General features: G+C 38.4%; 1 protein-coding gene across 16 annotated transcripts in view; it reads left to right on the top strand.

The window, feature by feature from the left end:
- The window catches only part of PARD3 (par-3 family cell polarity regulator), a 450,732-nt gene that overhangs the window by 141,677 nt on the left and 290,647 nt on the right, over positions 1 to 18,408 (top strand). For all 16 annotated transcript variants that reach the window (XM_051609203.1, XM_051609204.1, XM_051609205.1 and 13 more), the window contains exon 3: positions 3,216 to 3,396. In XM_051609203.1, the coding sequence (XP_051465163.1) occupies positions 3,216 to 3,396 (181 nt within the window). The remainder of the gene's footprint in view (positions 1 to 3,215; positions 3,397 to 18,408) is intronic.

Consider the following 18,408-nt stretch of genomic DNA (forward strand, 5'->3'; position numbering starts at 1 on the left):
AAAGATAGTAATCTTTGTTTTCTATTGTGTTTGTAAATCTTATATTTAAAGCCTAGCAAAATATCATAGATTTACCATTGACGTTAGGTCTGATAAAAGCTGGTCTAGTAATCTGTGTTCCCTACTTTGCCAAATTAAAAACATCTCTTTGGCCTTTAAACACGACTGACATCTCACTGACAGGCTATTTGTTTCCCTGGCTGACGACAGTGTTTATTGCTGTGGGTTCCTGCTGCACATGGAACCCGCCAAAGGATTCTTCACAGGTCCAGTGACCTACACATGTGGCTTCCTTCTAAGCAGCTAAAGGTGTCTCTTCCTTTTTTTTTTTTTGTTTTGTTTCTTGTTCCTACAAAGATGGTAGTAGAGGTGTGATTTCTGGGCCTCTAGAGGTACGAAAGGGTGCAATCCCTTTCCTTGAAGGGATCCCTTGATTACAATAAAATGTGTTGTAGAAATCAGAAATGAATGCTTGATCTCAGAATGCAGTGGAAGTTGTTTTGACTTTTTTTTTTTTTTTTTGCTGTGAGCTCACTGTCATCCAGAGAGTGGCCTACCAAGCTCTGGAAATCAAGATCCAACACTATATATTCACCTTCAGTCTTCCAGTCCTGAAGATGTTGTAACAACTCCTGATGAGGAAGGAGCATACCTGTGGAACGCTGTTCTACAACGAGCTTCCTATCCTGCATGGCAGAGCTGCTGCAGACCTGGGTTGAATTATAAGCTGCTACTGTAGAATAAAATGTAACACTAATTAGATTAGGAAAAGACTAGCAGGGCTTGTGTTTATTCACATTGTGTGCAAAAAATGTTTCAACTTAGGATGCTTTTTAATTGAACTGAAGCCTTTTGAAGGTTTGATGCTGTCAAAATGGTAAATATCTGTGAAAATATAAAAGATCAAAAGCAAAGCTTGGAACATTTGTTTTTAAATGTTCTGAAGTCATAGGTTGTAGACTGTCTGGAATAGGCAAAAAGTTACTAAGTATATAGGGTTTTATATACACATACCTTTTTACATATGTATAATATGTATATTATATAGGAAATACTTGCAGCAGCTTGTGTTGAGTAATGTTTTTCAATCAGCCTGAAAGGAAGAGAATGTAATTTAGGGATTTATCTTGATATGTGCATACAAAGGTGAAAAAGATTTGATGTTTCATGCCTGGAATTCTTAAATGCATCATTTGTGTTGTGTTCTAATATCTGACACATTTTTGTTTGTGGATTAATTTATTTTCAGTTGCTGGAAATTGGTAATTTAGTTTGTTATAAAACAGATAGTAAACATGTTAGGAGTAAAGTGTACTTCTTTTGAGAAATATGCTTCAATATATGTAAGCATTGATATTTCACAATGTATTAGAAAATTACATTTCCAATACTCTTGAACTAATGACATTTTAGATGTTGTCGTGTCTCTTCTGTTGCCCTCATGTGTAGATTTCTCAAGCATAAAATAATTAATTATATGTTAAAAACATATTCCAGCATCCTGCTGCTGCAGCCTGTTTTTCCTTCTGCTCCCTACCTTTCAAATAGTACTGAAGAGAACATGGACTTTTTACCTATTGGCAACTTCTTTCTATTTAGTACATGCCAGAACCTAAAATTACATTAGGTATGGAATTATTAGCAGAAATTTGCTACTCTCTGCAATTTAAAACTACTAATTAAAAAAAGTTAATACCAGAAGTACTGTCAAAAGCTGAATTCCCAAGTTGGAATTTCCACTTAGGCTTACAGTTTTCAATTTTTTTACTGATGTTCGTGTAAGTTAGATTTGACTAAAGAGGCTAATATTAAAATCTATAGGATGAACTCTATGATTCCTTTAGGTTATATGAAGCTTTAGGTGTCGTTCTAACAAAATAAACGATCTGCAGAGATCAGCATGGGTTTAAGCTGATTTGTTCCATTTGCCCTACTAATTTGGACAGAACGTAATGCTTTCTTAAAAATGTCTTTCAAATATTACATTATAGATTAATTTATAGGCTGTTATAACAGCAGAATACTGTTATCCATACAAGTTTTTTTACCCAGCTTGAAAATTAAATTCTAAAACTAAATGTGTGTAAGAGCTGGCCTTTTCTTTTCTAGTAGGTCACCAAAGGTAAGTTGGGATAAATTATTTGTTTCAAGTAAAAGCATTAATTTACAGTGGAAGAAGTATAGAATCATAAAATGGTTTGGGTTGAAGGCAACCTTAAAGATAATCTAGTTCCACCCCCATTGCCATGGGCAGAGACACATTCCACTAGACTGGGTTGCTCAAAGCCCCATCCAACCTGGCCTTGAACACTTCCAGAGAAGGGGCATCCACTTCTCTGGGCAACCTGTTCCAGTGTCTCATCACCGTCACAGTAGCGAGAAATTCTTCCAAATACCTCATCTAAATCTACTTAAAGCCATTACACCTTGTCCTATCACTGTATGCCCTTATAAAAAGAAAATGTCCCTCCACAGCTTTCCTGTAGCCCCTTCAGGTACTGGAAGGCTGCTACGAAGTCTCCCTGGAACCTCCTCTTCTCCAGGCTGAATAACGCCAACTCTCTCTGCCTGTCTCTAGAAAGTAGAGTAGAGGGAGAAAATCACTTCCCTTGACCTGCTGATCTCAAATTTACCAAAACACATCATGATGTGTTTCCTATTTCCCTTGCAATAGTGAACATAGATGTAGTAAATCTTTATCAAATTACTCACTTTACTAAGTTTTAAATTGGGCTTAAGTTCTTAGGCTTGTCTTGGAGAAGTTGATTGCAAACACATACAGAAGTATCTCAAAAAATTGGACAAAAGAAACTTTTCAATGGAAACATACAACTTAAATCATACTAATAGGGAATGCAGAAGTGTAAAAGCACAGGTGATAAATTCTAGTATATGGGCATTTATCAGCATTAAGATGAAGTTGTTTGACAGGGAGTGTGTGACCCTTCCTTTCCTAACCTGGTGCCTTTCACCCTGCAGCTCACAGTGACAGTTTTTGTGTCCCATCAGAGCTTTTGACCCTTTTCACTATCCAATTAATGGCTGGCTTTCCTTGGGCTGATGATGTTATGATCTAGACATTGATCTGAGTCTCTGCTGATAGAGGTTTCTTGCTCTTTGGTGGGAAGAAATGATGAAATGCTGATCTATCTACAATGGCACTTTGATGTTGCTGAAAGCTTTTTCGTAACAGTAGATTAAATTGTCATTTGCAGCTCGTAGCTGTGTTTGATGAGCAAGATCCACACCATGGAGGTGATGGCACCAGTGCCAGCTCGACAGGCACACAAAGCCCAGAGATCTTTGGCAGCGAGCTGGGGTCCAACGCTGTGTCAGCTTTTCAGCCTTACCAAGCAACAAGTGAAATTGAGGTCACCCCTTCAGTCCTTCGTGCAAGTAAGTAAATGTTCTTGGTATCTCATGTTTCATCTTCATTTACGAGGATGCCAAGTGCTGTTATCCATTTCTGCTGCTGGGAATATGATTCATTATCTGTCCTTATCGAAAGCTGATCAACACCGAGAAACTACGTAAATGCTTGTTGCAAGCAAGTAAACAAACCTTTCTCTTTTAATAAATTATTTAGAAACTGCTTTTAGGAGCAATAAGCTATTTCTGTGCTGCCAGTTTAAAATTGTCCTCGCACTGAAAATCACAGCAAAGTTTCCAAATGCAGTTGTTGCAGGGTGTAATTGTCAGTTTGCCAATTTTATTCATTTTAATAAAGAAAAGGGTAAAATGAAACTATAGATTGGAGCACTCTCTTCTAAACCTGTCAATGTTGCTAGGTTATGCTTGTCACCTTTCTGTAGAAACACCTGCTGATACAGGCATTTATTGTGTTGCATTAATAAACTTTAAAAAACAGGATTAAGCCAGGTATATCCTTCTATTTTGTTTATTTCACAATAGGGAAGAATTGTTGCAAACCCGCGAAGCAGGAAAAGTATCAGAGTTCTTGCTCAGGCAGGATCTTTGAATATTTCACCTTATTAAGAAGAAAAATGGTTGAAGGAAATTTCCTCTGTAAATTTCATTATTGTTAAAAGTGCCACACAAGCAAGACAACAACGGATAAAGCATTGTTTCTCTCTTAACTTGTACTAGCTATAATTTTGTTTACTGAACTTTCGAAGTAGTGACTCCATTCCAGAAAATTCTTGGCAGAAGTCAGTATCAATCAGTTCTTTGATATTCTACAGATACACCATCTTAAAGAACTATTTGTAATTCACAAGAGATTACTTTTCTGTAGGTGTTCTTTTAAGGGATAAAAATCTATGTTTAAGTAATCAGGTAAAATGCAAATGGAAAAGTTACAGTACTCTATTAAATTTGAGGGGTTTTGTATCAGTGTGTTGTCTGTAAAATTAGCTTTAGCAATTAGCTTACACAGACCTGAATGTGTATCTTTTCAAGCTATAACTGTGCTTCATTATAACCCAGAATTAAATTAAGGAAAGGAATAATGGCAGGATAAAGAGGTATCGTAGAATTTCTAGTCCCTTCTGTTTTGCTGTCACTAGGGTATGCCACTGCTAAATGCATATATCATTTCCTTGCATAAGCAAAAAATCCGCCCTCTTGTGTTCTCAATTTGGAGGGGGTTAGAGCAGAAAAATACATACACATTTTCTCTTTTGTGTGATTATCTGGTGTATTAAACAGTACATTGATGTTAGTGCATCAAAATCATATAGCGCAGGTAAAAATTCAGTGATGTATTGGACAGCTCACTTATCTTTGGTGTCATTTTGAAAAATAGATGGAATACTCAGCTAGTTCACTGATTGTTAAAATGACCAAAAGTGCTTTGAGACCTTACAAATACAAAGGTCTATAGAAATGCAGAAGGGTTTTAAAACTATCTGACACTTTTTATGAAACCATGGAAAAAGTAAAATGGATGAAACAATTTGTCATAAAATATTTTATCACAAATCAGAGATGTTCTCTTATCTAGCTAATTCCTTTATTTTTTAATTTGACAGTTAGATATATTTTGTTTCTAAATGTTCCAAACCACAGACTTAGAATCCCAGTCCAGTAATATTACTCTGTATTAAATATACCTATTTCAAGAATTTCGTTTAAACATACATTGAAAATGGAAATAATATCCCTATTGTATTTCCTTTATAACTTGTGAAGTGAAGCATAGCATACAAATGGTATTCTCAGTATTTCAAATAATTATCTTCTTACTGTGTAAATTCTATTCAGCAAATAAAACCCATCCAGTTTTGTGGGAGATGCTGATCCTGATTATTGCATGTTGACAAGGTCATATATCTATTAATTGGATTGGAGATGGGATACAAAATTGCTGTAATTATTGTAATTTTCTAGCTAATTGCAGGGTTGGCGGTGAATATTTTACTTCTAACAAATGAAAAACAATATACCATCTGAAATTGGTTTATAGCGTTTGAGACATTTTGTTTTACATCTCTGGTGCTTTTTGCGCACAAGCTAGGGTCTGTTTCTCAGCAGTTCACTTGCAGAAGGGTGGCTTTGTGCCATCCTGCTCCTGCTCACCTGCACCCGAGAGGTATGGAGCGAGCTCCGTTCAGAGGCAGCATCTCAGCACATTAGGCTGGGGCTTAAGAGCCTGCTGAGATTTTAGTCTCTTTGTTCTGGTTGCCATGCTACCCCTTTTGTTTGTTTATAGATCACGCCATCACTTCTCTCCCAGCAAGGGAAAGGTTAGCTAGATCAGGTCCAGCTGGAAAAGTAATATTCATCTGGATTCCCTCTTTTCCCATGCACAAACACAGCCAGTACTTTGCACATGGAGAGGTTGTGTCATATTGAATCTCTCCATCTAAATGTGGAAACAAAAAAGAGGCTGGCCTATACCCCCTATGTTGTTTTTCAATGTGAAAACACTGTTCATTGATACAAGCAGTTGATTTATTTAGGTTTCTCATCTACCTCTTTCTCTTTTACTGCTTTTCTGTTACCCTAGTTAAGCTTCCTCTTGTTTATTTTCATCAGTTGAGCTGTGTTTTTTTAAAAAGCATACAGTACACAAGGCGTTTTTTGTGTGTGCCTGCGTGCTTTCTGAGAAGAGGTTGGAAGCTCACTCCAGAAGATTGTTAGAGCAGACTGATGTTTATTCCCTGCTGAAATATAAACTGGAGGCGCAGGTGAAAATTGCCAAACCTAATGAGCAATTTGGCAGATAAGACAGGATGTCAGGCGGTGACAGTTCAGCAGCGGGTGCACTGCCTGTGAATCAGTACTGCATTTAAGTATTGTAAATAAAAAATCCCTTTCCAGCTACATGAGATATTGCGCGAAGGGTCATCTCTTTGTCTACTTTTCCTTTCAAGCTATTTACCTCTGTTAAATAGCCAAGGGTGGTTTTACTTCTTGGTCTTGGTGTAATTTTAAGTCTTTTTGAGTGTTTCAGCAATTACGGTTAAAAAGCATTTTTAATATATATATAACATTATTTGGATAATATATTAAGGGAGGAGTAGATGACTGTTTGTTGTTTGTTTGTTTTTCTGGCCCAAAGTTGAGAAGAGAAAGGGGGCTGGGAGATATTATTTCTTTCTTAAGCTATTTAATGGGAGAACACCTTGAGAGCAAAACAGGCTGCTCAGAGAAGTTGTGGCCATCCCATCTTTGGAGAAGGATAGAACTTGACTGAACATGGCACTGGGCAACCAGATCTAGCTTGATCTAGGATCTTGGGTCCTGTTTTGTGTGGTGAGGTTGGACCAAATTGCCTGCAGAGATCTCACTCAACCTCCGAAGTTGGAGGACTCCAAATATATTAATAAAATTAAAGTGTTTGCTTCTTGAAGCTATTAGTTTTAAAAGCAAATTATATCCCTAGTGAAATATTTAGCAGTAGTGCAAGTATATTGTGCATATACAGCTTCCCAACGTGGCTTAGTATTGTACTAGTTTGTGCCACTGTGACACAGATCAGCCAACCGTGCCTTTTACAAGGCTGCTTCAGGTCTTTGGTAGGTGTATCAGTTCCTTGAAAATAAGATACGGGGCAATTGTAAGGTTATCCTTAAGGCTGGAGGGTTAGCATCTCCCTGAAACACTGGCCAAAAGAGTCTTAAGAAGTTACAAAGAGATAGCTGGAAATTATACACTCTAGTGATATATTTGCTCAAGTGATCTGTATCATATATTTTAGTAGGATTCTCGGCATCAGTTTCAAATTCTGGTCACAGAAGCAGACTGTGGAAAAAGAAAAAAGGTCTAGATGAGAATATTACAATGCGAGTGTACAGCTGGCTGTTAAGATGTACTGGAAGTGTAGAGGAGCAAAGCAGTTGCTGCAGCTCCACATCTTTGTTTACCCAGTAGCATGGCTGTTGCTGTGAGGTTCCCTGTGTGTATGTGTATTCTTACCCTGCAGTAAGCACAAGTTTATTCCTCATGGGTAAGAGCATGCATGCAGACTTTCACTGGGAATTTATTAATCTATTAAAGTTCATGACCTTGCTTGGTGTTGAATTTGTGGATATCTCTGTACTTTCTGCGTAGATTTTAGTAGCTCACTGGCAAATCAGTAGGAGATATCATGGATAGTCACAGAGGGCTCTCTTAGTTTAAGGACTGTTGAGTATTTTAATAAATCTGAACTGAAATATGGAGTATTGCATAAAAAAACCCCAAAACTTAGATGGAGTTTGAAGCACTTTGGATGTCAGCATTCACTTCATACATTTCTGAACTGTTTTGAAATAGGGGAGATATGCACAGTCACTGCATCTAGGAAAAAAAAAAAAAGGTAATTACAAGTCAGTACTAGTGAACAACTAAGTACACAGCACTGCAAGAAGGATCTGGGCATTATACTGCACTATTGCAGTGCACCTGGGCATTACACTCTTCCATCAAAGGATCAAAGGCAAATGCTGTAGTGGACTCAGTGAAGTGGTTGTGAGCAGGAAGACTTAAACTGGAGACTTCAAGAAATTGTAAAAAAGTTGAAGAGAGCTGAAAGTCAGCAAAAAGAATAATATGCTTTGGAGATTAGGACCAAGCATTGGAAGTACTGGTTTATTTAGTTAAGAAAAGACAAAATCTGATAGGGTCCACGTCTTCAACTTCAGTAATTTTTTATCATTTTCCATGTCTGCTAAGAGAAGCGCAGTTTCCTAGAGAAAGCCATTTTTGGTAACCTGGAGGCCTAAAACCCGTTCTTATAGCTCACATAAGAAGCAGGTCTTTGTGGGAGTTGGTTGAGAGGTATGTTCTGAGTGTTGCTGGATACTGTCCTGGGCTGTGTTGGAAGGCAGGAAGGGAACAGGCTGGTGGTGGCGGATCTGTCCTGGTCCTGGCTAAGCCTTTAGGTTGCTTTGTAATCACGGGTGAGACACTTCTTGTGTCCATTGTAAATATGTGTGTGTCTTTTCTTAGCATCTCACAATTTGAGCGTTCAACAAATCCACTACTGAGCAAACTAGTTAAAGGTGTGAGCGCATAAATAAGTGTGTGATTTTCAAGTACTTTAAAATTGCTGTTTTAAATTCGGCACTTCATTGATTTGATACAAGTATTTATCTAGACTCCCAAATGCATATTCTGAGAATTAATTTGTTAATATTTGTAAGTGCCTGTGTGTGAAGGATTGGAGTACTGCATGTCAGTATGTTGAAAAAGAACTGCAGAGGTAAGTTCATGTTTTTTCTGGCTTCAAAAATGATCCTGGTTTCAGCATTCTTTCTCACATATGGTCATTAGAAACTATTTCATTTTCATTTGTGTCTCTTTGACTCCTTATTCAGCTGTGAGTCAGGTTTATATATGGAAATAAAATCATTTTCAAGTGTTCAAGAAGTAAGGAATCAAGAGATTAGAAGAGGGAGGAAGAGAAAGATGGGTTCATCAAAAACAGATGTTTGGAGCTTCATCAGATAGAGTTATCACTAGGGTTAAATAGCTGCTTACAAAATCCAGACAAAGTAATCCACATTTATAATGAAAGATTATGGTTTTATAGGTAATGCTTACTAAAGTCAGTGGAAAGTTTTCCACTAGGCTCTGCTGAGCTTTGGGTCAGGTCAGCTTTCCACATTGAGTTTCTGTGTTCAGAAACCTTTTTGATGACCAGCTGGTGTTCAGGTGCCCATTCCAGTACACTTCCAGGAATTAATTCCAAAAGGTTTCCTAACTGTCATTACCACTTTTACTTCCTTGTCAGGTTCTCATGTGTTTCCTTTACTGTGCTGAGTAATACGAAAAGAACCTGGAACTGAAGCTTGCAGGGAGCTGTTGGCAGCTGAAGAAGGACGTTTTCTTGTGCGTCGGAGTTTTGAGATTTAGCAAAGTCTGTTTCCTCACCTTCTGGTGCTCTTGTTGTTCAGCAATTCTTATTGCATTTATCCCTGTAGCTCTGTCAAGGATGTGATTGTTTTAAAGCCAGAGTTATTGAAGAAAAAAAATCAGTACCAGGTGCTGCTTTCTTCCGTGAGGCTAAATTTGTTCTTTCTACAGCACAATTCTGACTTGAGTGATCTCCAGTTGGTGTTTTCTCTAAGTGTAGTGCTCTGCTGTTAATTTGGGATTGTTGAGCAGTTTAAAAACCTTGTGTTTTTGATAAGGCCATGACACTTCTGTAAAACAAATGGATTTTGAACTGCTTAAGTTTCTAAATTAACCTTTAATATCTTCAATCTTCTCAGTATACCATCAAGCAAAATACTGTAGCTCTTAGTAGGATTAAAAAAAAACAACCCTGAAACCAGTGAAGTAAAGAATTTCAGAACTTTCTGGATTGTCTAGAGGAAAACTAAGTAATCATTGGGCATTTCAAAATGTCATTGCATATAGTGAGGGCTTCTTAGAGTACTGGTAATGGGGAGTAATAAAAATACAGTATTGTGTTTGATACTTGGTGGTGTTTCATACCATAGTTAGAGAATGTAGTACAAGAGAGATTAACAAGGAAGGATTATGAAGATGTGAAGTATTGAATTTGAACAGTTTAAGAAGTCAGGTTTGGGTATTAGTCTAAGTTTGACATCTTAAATAGGTTTAATGATCACTTGAACAAGAAGCTATTATGGAAATCACAGCTGTATTCTGAGAATGTGCAGTGGTGATATTGCTGGGTGTTATTTTCCCCTTCATTAAATGAAAGGTAAGTTTTTCCTTAAGGGGACTGTATTTTTATGTATACAAAAATGTTATGCCATTTTATCCAGTAAAACATTACAGAATAGCTACACAAATTCATTCTATTGTGGCACTGTGGGTTTAATCTTTTTGTAATAAAACTATCTCTTTATCGAAAGAGTTTGTCATCACATGTATCAATACATGTAATAACTCCTTCTATAGGTAATTTCTTGATTACTTTTCTATTTCTTGCTATTTCATTGTAGGCAAACAAGAAGCAGCTGCAGTAAAGGCAAGGAACATGAATCTGAAATTAGTAAGGAATGCTTTTTCCTCATACGGGTAACCACCCTGTTAATGTTTTTACCTTAGGGAGGCATGTGTACAGAATACACTTTTTTTAATCCAACAGTCTCTAAAAATTAATGCAGTATTTATAGGTACTTATTCTGAGATGTGATCAACAGTATGCTTCAAGGCATCTTCACTATCCTGAACCACCCATCCATGAGAGTAACTGGTAGTGTGGCCATGTTTTGCTTTGCTTTGAGCCAACAGCATTGGTCTCTGAGGGGCTGGACTGTAAATTACTTGTGGTCAATTTGCCAACAGGAAAGAATGCAGACTTTGTCAGTTGCACTTAATTATTTGCTTGTCCCTTTGTGGGATGATCTTACAGGAAAGGTGTTGCAGGGCTAGTGAAGAGTGCTGTGATGCTGGGGGCTCTGTGCCATGCTGTCCACAGGGTTATGCTGTGTTCAGTGGAACAGCTTGTGCCAGCTGCCTCCTCCTGCAAGCATGTGGCTATATGTGACCGCAAGTCCAAGGCTGTAAGCTACAGTACTTAAACTATATCCTTAATTAGGTTGAACTTGTACATAAGTGAGAGCATTGCTGCTTGCTTTTGTTCTTAATTCACAAGGGATCTTTCTTCTTTCTCCCTTCTTTATTGCATTTGCAGCATGTGAACTCACATTTTATTTTTTGTTCGGATGGGAGAGTGTTCTGGAGATAGACCATTTTGTTTGCTGATTACTGGGAAAAAGTTGCATTAAATTCTGTGTCCTTTGACATGTTTTTTGAGGGGGATGAAACAAGGACAGATGGCTGCTAGTTGAATAGGTCTTGTTTTTTTGTGGTTTTTTTGTTTTTTTTTTTTTAATTCACTCTTACATGTGCTGAAAAGGGCTGAAAGATCATACAGAATAAAGGAGTGGATGAGAAATAACTTTACATTAATTTCTTACCTTATTTCATACTTTTAAAAAGACAATTTTTTTTTTCCTCCCACTCATCTCGTTGTAAATCCTAAATGAGTTGTGTAAGTAAGATGAGCTCCATCTTCAGAAATGCTTTGGGTTCAGGTTAGGGGCAGATGAAGCAATTAGGGTGAGACTTAAGCATGTGTATTTAGAAGAACTTTCTCCAGAGATTTTGGTACCCAATAGCAGTGGATTTCATTGTGACAAGCCCAGTTTGAGCCCATGATTCTGGTCTGAGCTGAGACGAGGCATGAGCCCACTGCTTGCTCTCCTGCCAGCATGACTCGGCTCAGCTTGGTGCAGCACAGTGTCCCCAGCTGGTCTGCAGGGAGGGCCCCCTTGTCTCCTGCTCTGTGGCACTGCTGGGGCAGATGGGGTCCCCCTTAGTAACACAGTGGCCACGTCATGGGCATGGCTTTCACCAACCAGGTTGATGCCAGGGCTCAGCTATTTGGGATTGGAGGTGGATGTGAACTCAGGCTGCTTTCCAGATCTGTGTTTTTTGCCTCCATTGTGGATTTATGTAATTAATTCTGTCAATATTTTTTTATTTATAGAAACTGGAAGTGATTTTATAAGTAAGAAGGGAGTTGGGGGCCATGTGGATTTACAAACAAAAGCAAAAGTGGTGCTTAAATTACGATTAGATATTGGTACTACTACTTGCATACATACAGTGAAGGGCTGTACAGAGGCAGCAATACCAAGCTATTGTGTTAGCTTCTGGAAATTGGGCATGTGAGCCAGGGACTAAGCTTCACAAAGCAAACTTTGATCAATCATTAAAACCTTATTCCAAGGGGCTGGATTTGATTCAGCTTTCTGCACAGCACTTTTTGCAACTGGAAGTAAAATTGGGACTCTTTTGGCAATTGCTGGGCAACAGCTGATTCACAGCAGATACAATGGATGAGGTTAATATCAGCAGACTTCAGGTTCTGCGTCTGAGCTAAATACTTGAGGGAGCCCAACTGCTCATTCATGGAGAATGGGCATTTTTAGGGGGAGTTCATTTGACCTGTTCTACGGTTTATTTCTGGATGAGATGGAGTGTGGCCTAGCTTGGCCTAGCGGCCTAGCTTAGCCTAGTGCCCAAGAAGGCTAATGGCATCCTGGGGTGCATTAAGAAGAGTGTGGCCAGTAGGTCAAGGGATGTTATCTTCCCCCTTTGTTCTGCCCTGGTGAGGGCAAATCTGGAATATTGCGTCCAATTCTGGGCTCCCCAGTTCATAAAGGGTAAGGAACTACTGGAAGGAGTCCAGTGCAGAGCCAGAAAGATGATAGAGAAATGGAGCATCTGCCTTATGAGGAAAGACTGAGCCCCATCCCTGGAAGTGTTCAAGACCAGGTTGGATGGCGCTGTGAGCAACCTGATCTAGTGGAACGTGTCCCTGCCCATGCAGGAGGGTTGGAACTAGATGATCTTTAAGGACTTTTCCAACCCAAATCATTCTATGACTCTAGACAAGCTGAACAGGCTGATCGCCCTTGATGAGAACTGACCAGTTCTGAAACAGATGCCACTGGATCCTATTCTGTGTGTCATTTACCTCATGCTATAAAAGTCAATTTTTATTTATTTTTTTTTTTTTAGTGAGGTAGGATGTTGCCTTTGTAGTCTTAAAAATGGTCATTTGTATATTTGCAAGAGGAAGGCTAAGTTGCATTTTACAAAGGAAACAGCTTCTCAGTTTGATCCACAGAGCAATTTTACATGATCCCAGGAAGTTTCTACAGAGCCATAATTATGCTTGGGAAGTATATTTGGGTTGTAGACAGTATGTTATGAATGCAGATAATCCATTGTTAGCTTTTTTTTGAGTAAAACTGGGTTTGAGAAATATCCATGAAATTTTATGGTTAAACTAACAGTGTTGTCTGCCTTGGGTCTGATGCTGGTATCTAGTCACTTTATGCAGTACTACTCCCAAATGGGTAAATAAAGTTAAGCTGACCAGTTTCTGAAGTTACAGAATGAAGAGAGACACCTGCATTGTTAACCAGCCCTGTAGAACATATAAACTAATATGTCCACGGCTTCGGTAAGTTCTCGTGTGATCTCCCTGCTTTGGGCTTTTTGGAACTAAAACCTCAGAATTGTTTTCTGCATATAAATCTTTCTCTACCAAATATAAAAATGATGTTAGCTTCTTCTATTTCAACCCATTTTAAGCTCTGATGTTTAAGACCTTCATTAAATGACAGAAAGATTTTAGGTCAAGCTCTGCCTGACTTTCATGATGGTTTCCATCTGAAGGGTCTTGCATAGTGAAACCTATTAATGTTTTATTAAAAATTTTAGTAGGGCTCTTGACTCATGGAAAAATAAATAAAAATGAGGAGCTTACTAGGAGTGACACTGTGAAAAAATTATGGAACTGCTTTTTCAGATGAACTGCATGACATTTATCCATGAGAAATATCCGTTAAGTGAGTGAATAAAGTTACTGCTCTAGTTTGACATAGTAGGTAATATTTCTGTGAGTATTGTACATGCAGATGATTTACCTCTGCCTCTGTTTTAAGTTCACCTTTAAAGTAATAAAACAAATGGACAAAGTCTTCTTGTAATCCTGCTTTCCCATAGCTCTTTGCTGTGTTGCTCAGAAGGTAACATTACAATGAAATAAGTATTTTCTCTTTGTCCACCCATAAGGGTGAGGGGAAATCTGTTTGCAGTTATTGCTGGTACAGAGATAGTATTTCCAGTTTGCACTTCAGCAAGAGGGTGACCAGGGGTGCAGGGTGCACAGCTGAATGCTTAGGCAGAGGGTCATTGCCAGGCCACTGGCTCCATGGTGAGCAGGGCTGTCTCCAGACGCTGGCGGAGGAGGAGTAAAAGAAGGCACGTGTAAGCAGTAAAGGAGGAAAGGGGGAAAAACTAAATTATTAAAAAATTTAGCTCCCAAAAAGTGAAGGGTGAAAAAGCCTCAGGGAAACTGCACTTGCAAATATGTTTAGGTGTTTGTTCATTACAGCTTGGTCTGCATATTTCTTATGTTGGCTGAAGAGTTTCTCCTCCGTTGTGTGTGCCTGTTGGCAATTCATCTCTGCAGTAGCACGTTGTGGTGGCAGCAAATCCAGAAAGCTTGAGGGAGATCAGCGTACCAAAAAAGTGCACGCTTATACTGTGTCCTCAGTGGGGCTGGGGGCGAGCAGTTGCACTCCTGGGGGTGCGGGTGGGGGATTGCTGTGGGGCAGCGTGCTCCAGGCTGCGGGCGGGGGAGCGGGGCTGAGGGCCAGCAGCTTTACTGGGCTCAGACCCCACCGGCTTCTCACAGCTACACCCAGCGGGATGAGCTGGAGGAGGAGTGGGGTGCGTGAACGTGTTGAACTCATTTACACTTTTATGTTAGAGTTTCTATAAAGTCCCCAATGGCTGCGAGTTGGGGATAGCATTGTAATACCAATGTTTATGTGCTGTTTACCTGGAGGGACTGCTGGTGTATAAGCGAGCTTCTAGGAGTCTTACTTCATTCTGCATTTTACCAGAATTATTTTGTGGATGTGAATTTTTTGTATGGGATTCTTATTACTGGCTGAATTGAATATTAAATTACTCCTCAAAACCTCAAGGCAGTCAGCTTCACTCATACTGAGCAATTTGTGCTGTGCTGTATGTACTGACTTAGTTTCTGAATTCTCCCAGGGCTAGGATTTTGCTCCATTCTTTTCAATTTTTCTTTCTCAAAGTCAGAATGTTTTACTAAGGGTGAAAAATATGTTTAATGAATCATTTTGATTTGTTCTTACGTTATGGGCTTGGATTCCCCTCTTCCCCTATCCAGGTTTCACCAGATGCTTTAAATATTTTCTGAGTACGTTTGGTTTCAAGGTTTTTCTGCAAATCCAATCGTGTTTAACAGGCACTGAGTCCTTGTGAATCAGTGTTATTTTTCTCTCTACTTTATGCCTCACAGATCTGGCAGATGTCTTGAGTTCTAGGACAAGAGGTTTTCACTGTTTTCAGTATGAAAGCAGATAAGATCGGTACATAGAATTTCCTCAGAAAGAAACAGTTTCAGACCTCTGTGGGAGGAAGATATTTCACTTACCTCATGTTTTGTAGAATTAAGTAAGTTTAGTAAGTAATTAAATCAATACTGCATCTTATGCTTTATCAAAAGTGATAGCTTTTGTAAGGAAAGCTGTACTTGTGTTTTTTCTTAAAGTCCCTTTTGTATTTTTTTCTTTAAACTTAAAAGAGTGGCATATATAACATGTAAAGAAAATCTGGTGTTTACTTGATCTTACCTTGGAAAAAGTTCTAGATTTTACAGTCATAGTTTTATCAAGATAGATGGTAATTTTCACTCAGGGATATGTGCCCTTAATTCAGAGTTTTATTTTCACCTTGACCAACTGAAGTAAATATAGTTGTTTCATTTTAGCCGTAATGATTTTCTTACTTTTTTCCACTTACACAACAATATAAATTGTTTGTTCTGTTTCCTTACTTGATTTTTTCTCCACACTATTTTTTCTGTCATTTACTTTAAGACACCTGAAGGTATGGAAATATCAAAGATAGGGCTGCTGATTAAGGCTTCTTTGTGTGCTCTGTGCTTTCTGTCCATAGTTATCAAGCTGCTCAATTTGAGATGTTCAGCATGTGTGACAGGAACAAGGTTAGCTGGTGACTTGATGCTCCTTTCTTCTGTTTCCATTTGCTGACTTCCAGATTGAGAACCTAGTGCTGCTGGGTTAACTTGATACCTCATGGAAATTTTAGAAAGGAGACCACTTCATATCAGCCTGTGAGCAGAAACAGCAAGAAAGGAAAAGAGAAGGCATGAAGAATTAAAGAACAAAGAAGCATAGATCGGAAAAGGGGAAAAAAAATAGTGAGCCAGTGGCTGGGAATGCTTACTTCCCTGGGGACAAATAAAAATACATAACTGTTTCCTTGATGTTACTTTGCCATATAAACAATTACCCTAGGAGCCACGTAAATGATGTATGAGAGGGAAGCGAGTATGTTTCTGCTGCCCTCCCTCTCTGCCTTTCTTTCCCTTTGCAAAATTATCTGTAGAATCTGAGACTTGGTCCATGCCAGAAACTGGAAAAAAAAGTTAAAGACATGAAAAGAAAGGATAATCTCCCATGATTATACTTTTGTTATTTCTCAAGTGTTAATCACAAAATGAAAAATGGTATTGTATGTAATCTTTGATTTGTATAAGTGCATGATGACATTTTGAATTACCTTTCCTGAAACATAAACTGTGGATGTCTCAGGCATAGAAGACATTCACTGAATTGCAGAGCTTTAAAAATGACAGTCCTGGGGCTTTGATGGATTCTGTGTCTCCTGAAGTCTTGAAATAAAAGTCAATATTTTTCAGTATTTCCAACAGAAGTTAAAAGACTAAATGGAGAAATTATTGCACAGTGTACCTGGGCTTATATAGGTGTTTGACAGGATGATCACAGGGTGTCTTCAGGATTTGAGTTGTGAGGCTTGTTTGGAGTCTTGCCGTGCTGCTGCAGTGTGTGTAGCGAATGTTTCTTCACATACTTGGACTTGTGCTTTTTTTCATTTAACATCATTCTGTATTTTTTTTTCTTAACATTTTCTTTTTTATGTGCAGTTTTTCCAGCTGCAGTCACCCTCCCTGGTCATGATGTCAATTCCAGACACTTCTGTAATCTTCCCACCCCATCTGCCATAGCTTGTCTTTCTCCAGCTATTCTGCTGCAATACCCTTTTCTCCTGCAAATACTCCAGCAACCTGGTTTCTCGTTCATCCATACCCTGTTTTGTTTTCATGTTGAGGGTGTGGGGTTTTTATGTTGTTTATTTGGTTTTATTTTGTTTGGTTGATTATTATTTTTTTTGTGTGTATGTGTATTGCAGTTTTGTTGTTATGGGTTTTTTTTTGTTTGTTTGTTTGATTTGGTTTGGTTTTGTGTTGTGCTTTTTTTTTTTTTTCCCCCTAGGAGGAAAAGGAGAAAATTAGCTTTAAAGGTTTTTTGTATTTGATTTTTGATTCAGCTCCTCTTTAGAGTGGACTAATGAGGATGGACAGCATCTGATACCATCACCACAGCTTGAGCTGCTCTTGTTCTCCTGTCTGGTGACTGAATGTTATCCAGGAAACTGGGGCTGATAAAAATTCTACGTTAACTTTTTATACTTTCTTGGCCCATAAACAGAAACAGATCTGTTTGGCTCAGCTAAAAAATGGACATCTTGAGCCCTTTTCTTTCCAGATTATTTCTCCTTCTTAGTATACTTCATGGACAGCTGGCATAGCTATACCTTAAAAAATTCCTGAGACTGTATTTTGCAACAATGGCTTCAAGTGTGTTCAAACTTAATTAGTAGGAAAAAACAACTTATATCTCTGCCTGTATTAGGGGCTTCATGCTGTTGTGGTGTGACTGCATATTGTTGAAACTTCAATGCAGAAGACAGTTTACCTTACAGATGGGTTTTTTTGGAAAGAAAAATAGGTTAAAGATGTAAGCCACCACATAAATGCTAAGTATGATTACAAAATGCAAAAATGATGATGATATAAAATTCTGTGAGGAAAGCTGTGCAAGAATGCCTGTGGGCCTAGGTTTTTATCCCTTTGCTTTTACAACAAAAGACTAAAAAACTTATGCAATATTAATTCAGTATATACAGCAAACTGGCGTTTGGAAGCATTCAATTTTCTTAATAATTGTTCTCCATTCACTTGGCTGATTATCTGTAATTTCAGGGAATTAGAGATGCTCCTTTTAGAAGTTTCCAGTGAACTCTTTAGAATTGTCAAACAATAACAAACCTGCCACTTAGGCAGCAATTTTTCCTCTGTCCTCACATTAATGCTAGATCGCTGTTTAGAAGGGCTAGACAAGCAAACTGCCACATAGTAAATCAGCAGGAAATTTTTTTTTTAGCCTCATGCTGCTGAGTGAATTTTGATCCAAGGGTTTTTTAATGTTTGTTCTGTTCGTGCAAAGACATTTATCCTCCAGTTTGGATCCAAGGAGGTTGCTTTTTTGTGGTAGCGATAGCAGCAAGAGTGTATTTTGTTAGAGAGCTTCATACTGTCTTTTT

The sequence above is a fragment of the Apus apus genome, chromosome 2 (genome assembly GCF_020740795.1).
Source record: "Apus apus isolate bApuApu2 chromosome 2, bApuApu2.pri.cur, whole genome shotgun sequence".
Taxonomy (NCBI): domain Eukaryota; kingdom Metazoa; phylum Chordata; class Aves; order Apodiformes; family Apodidae; genus Apus; species Apus apus.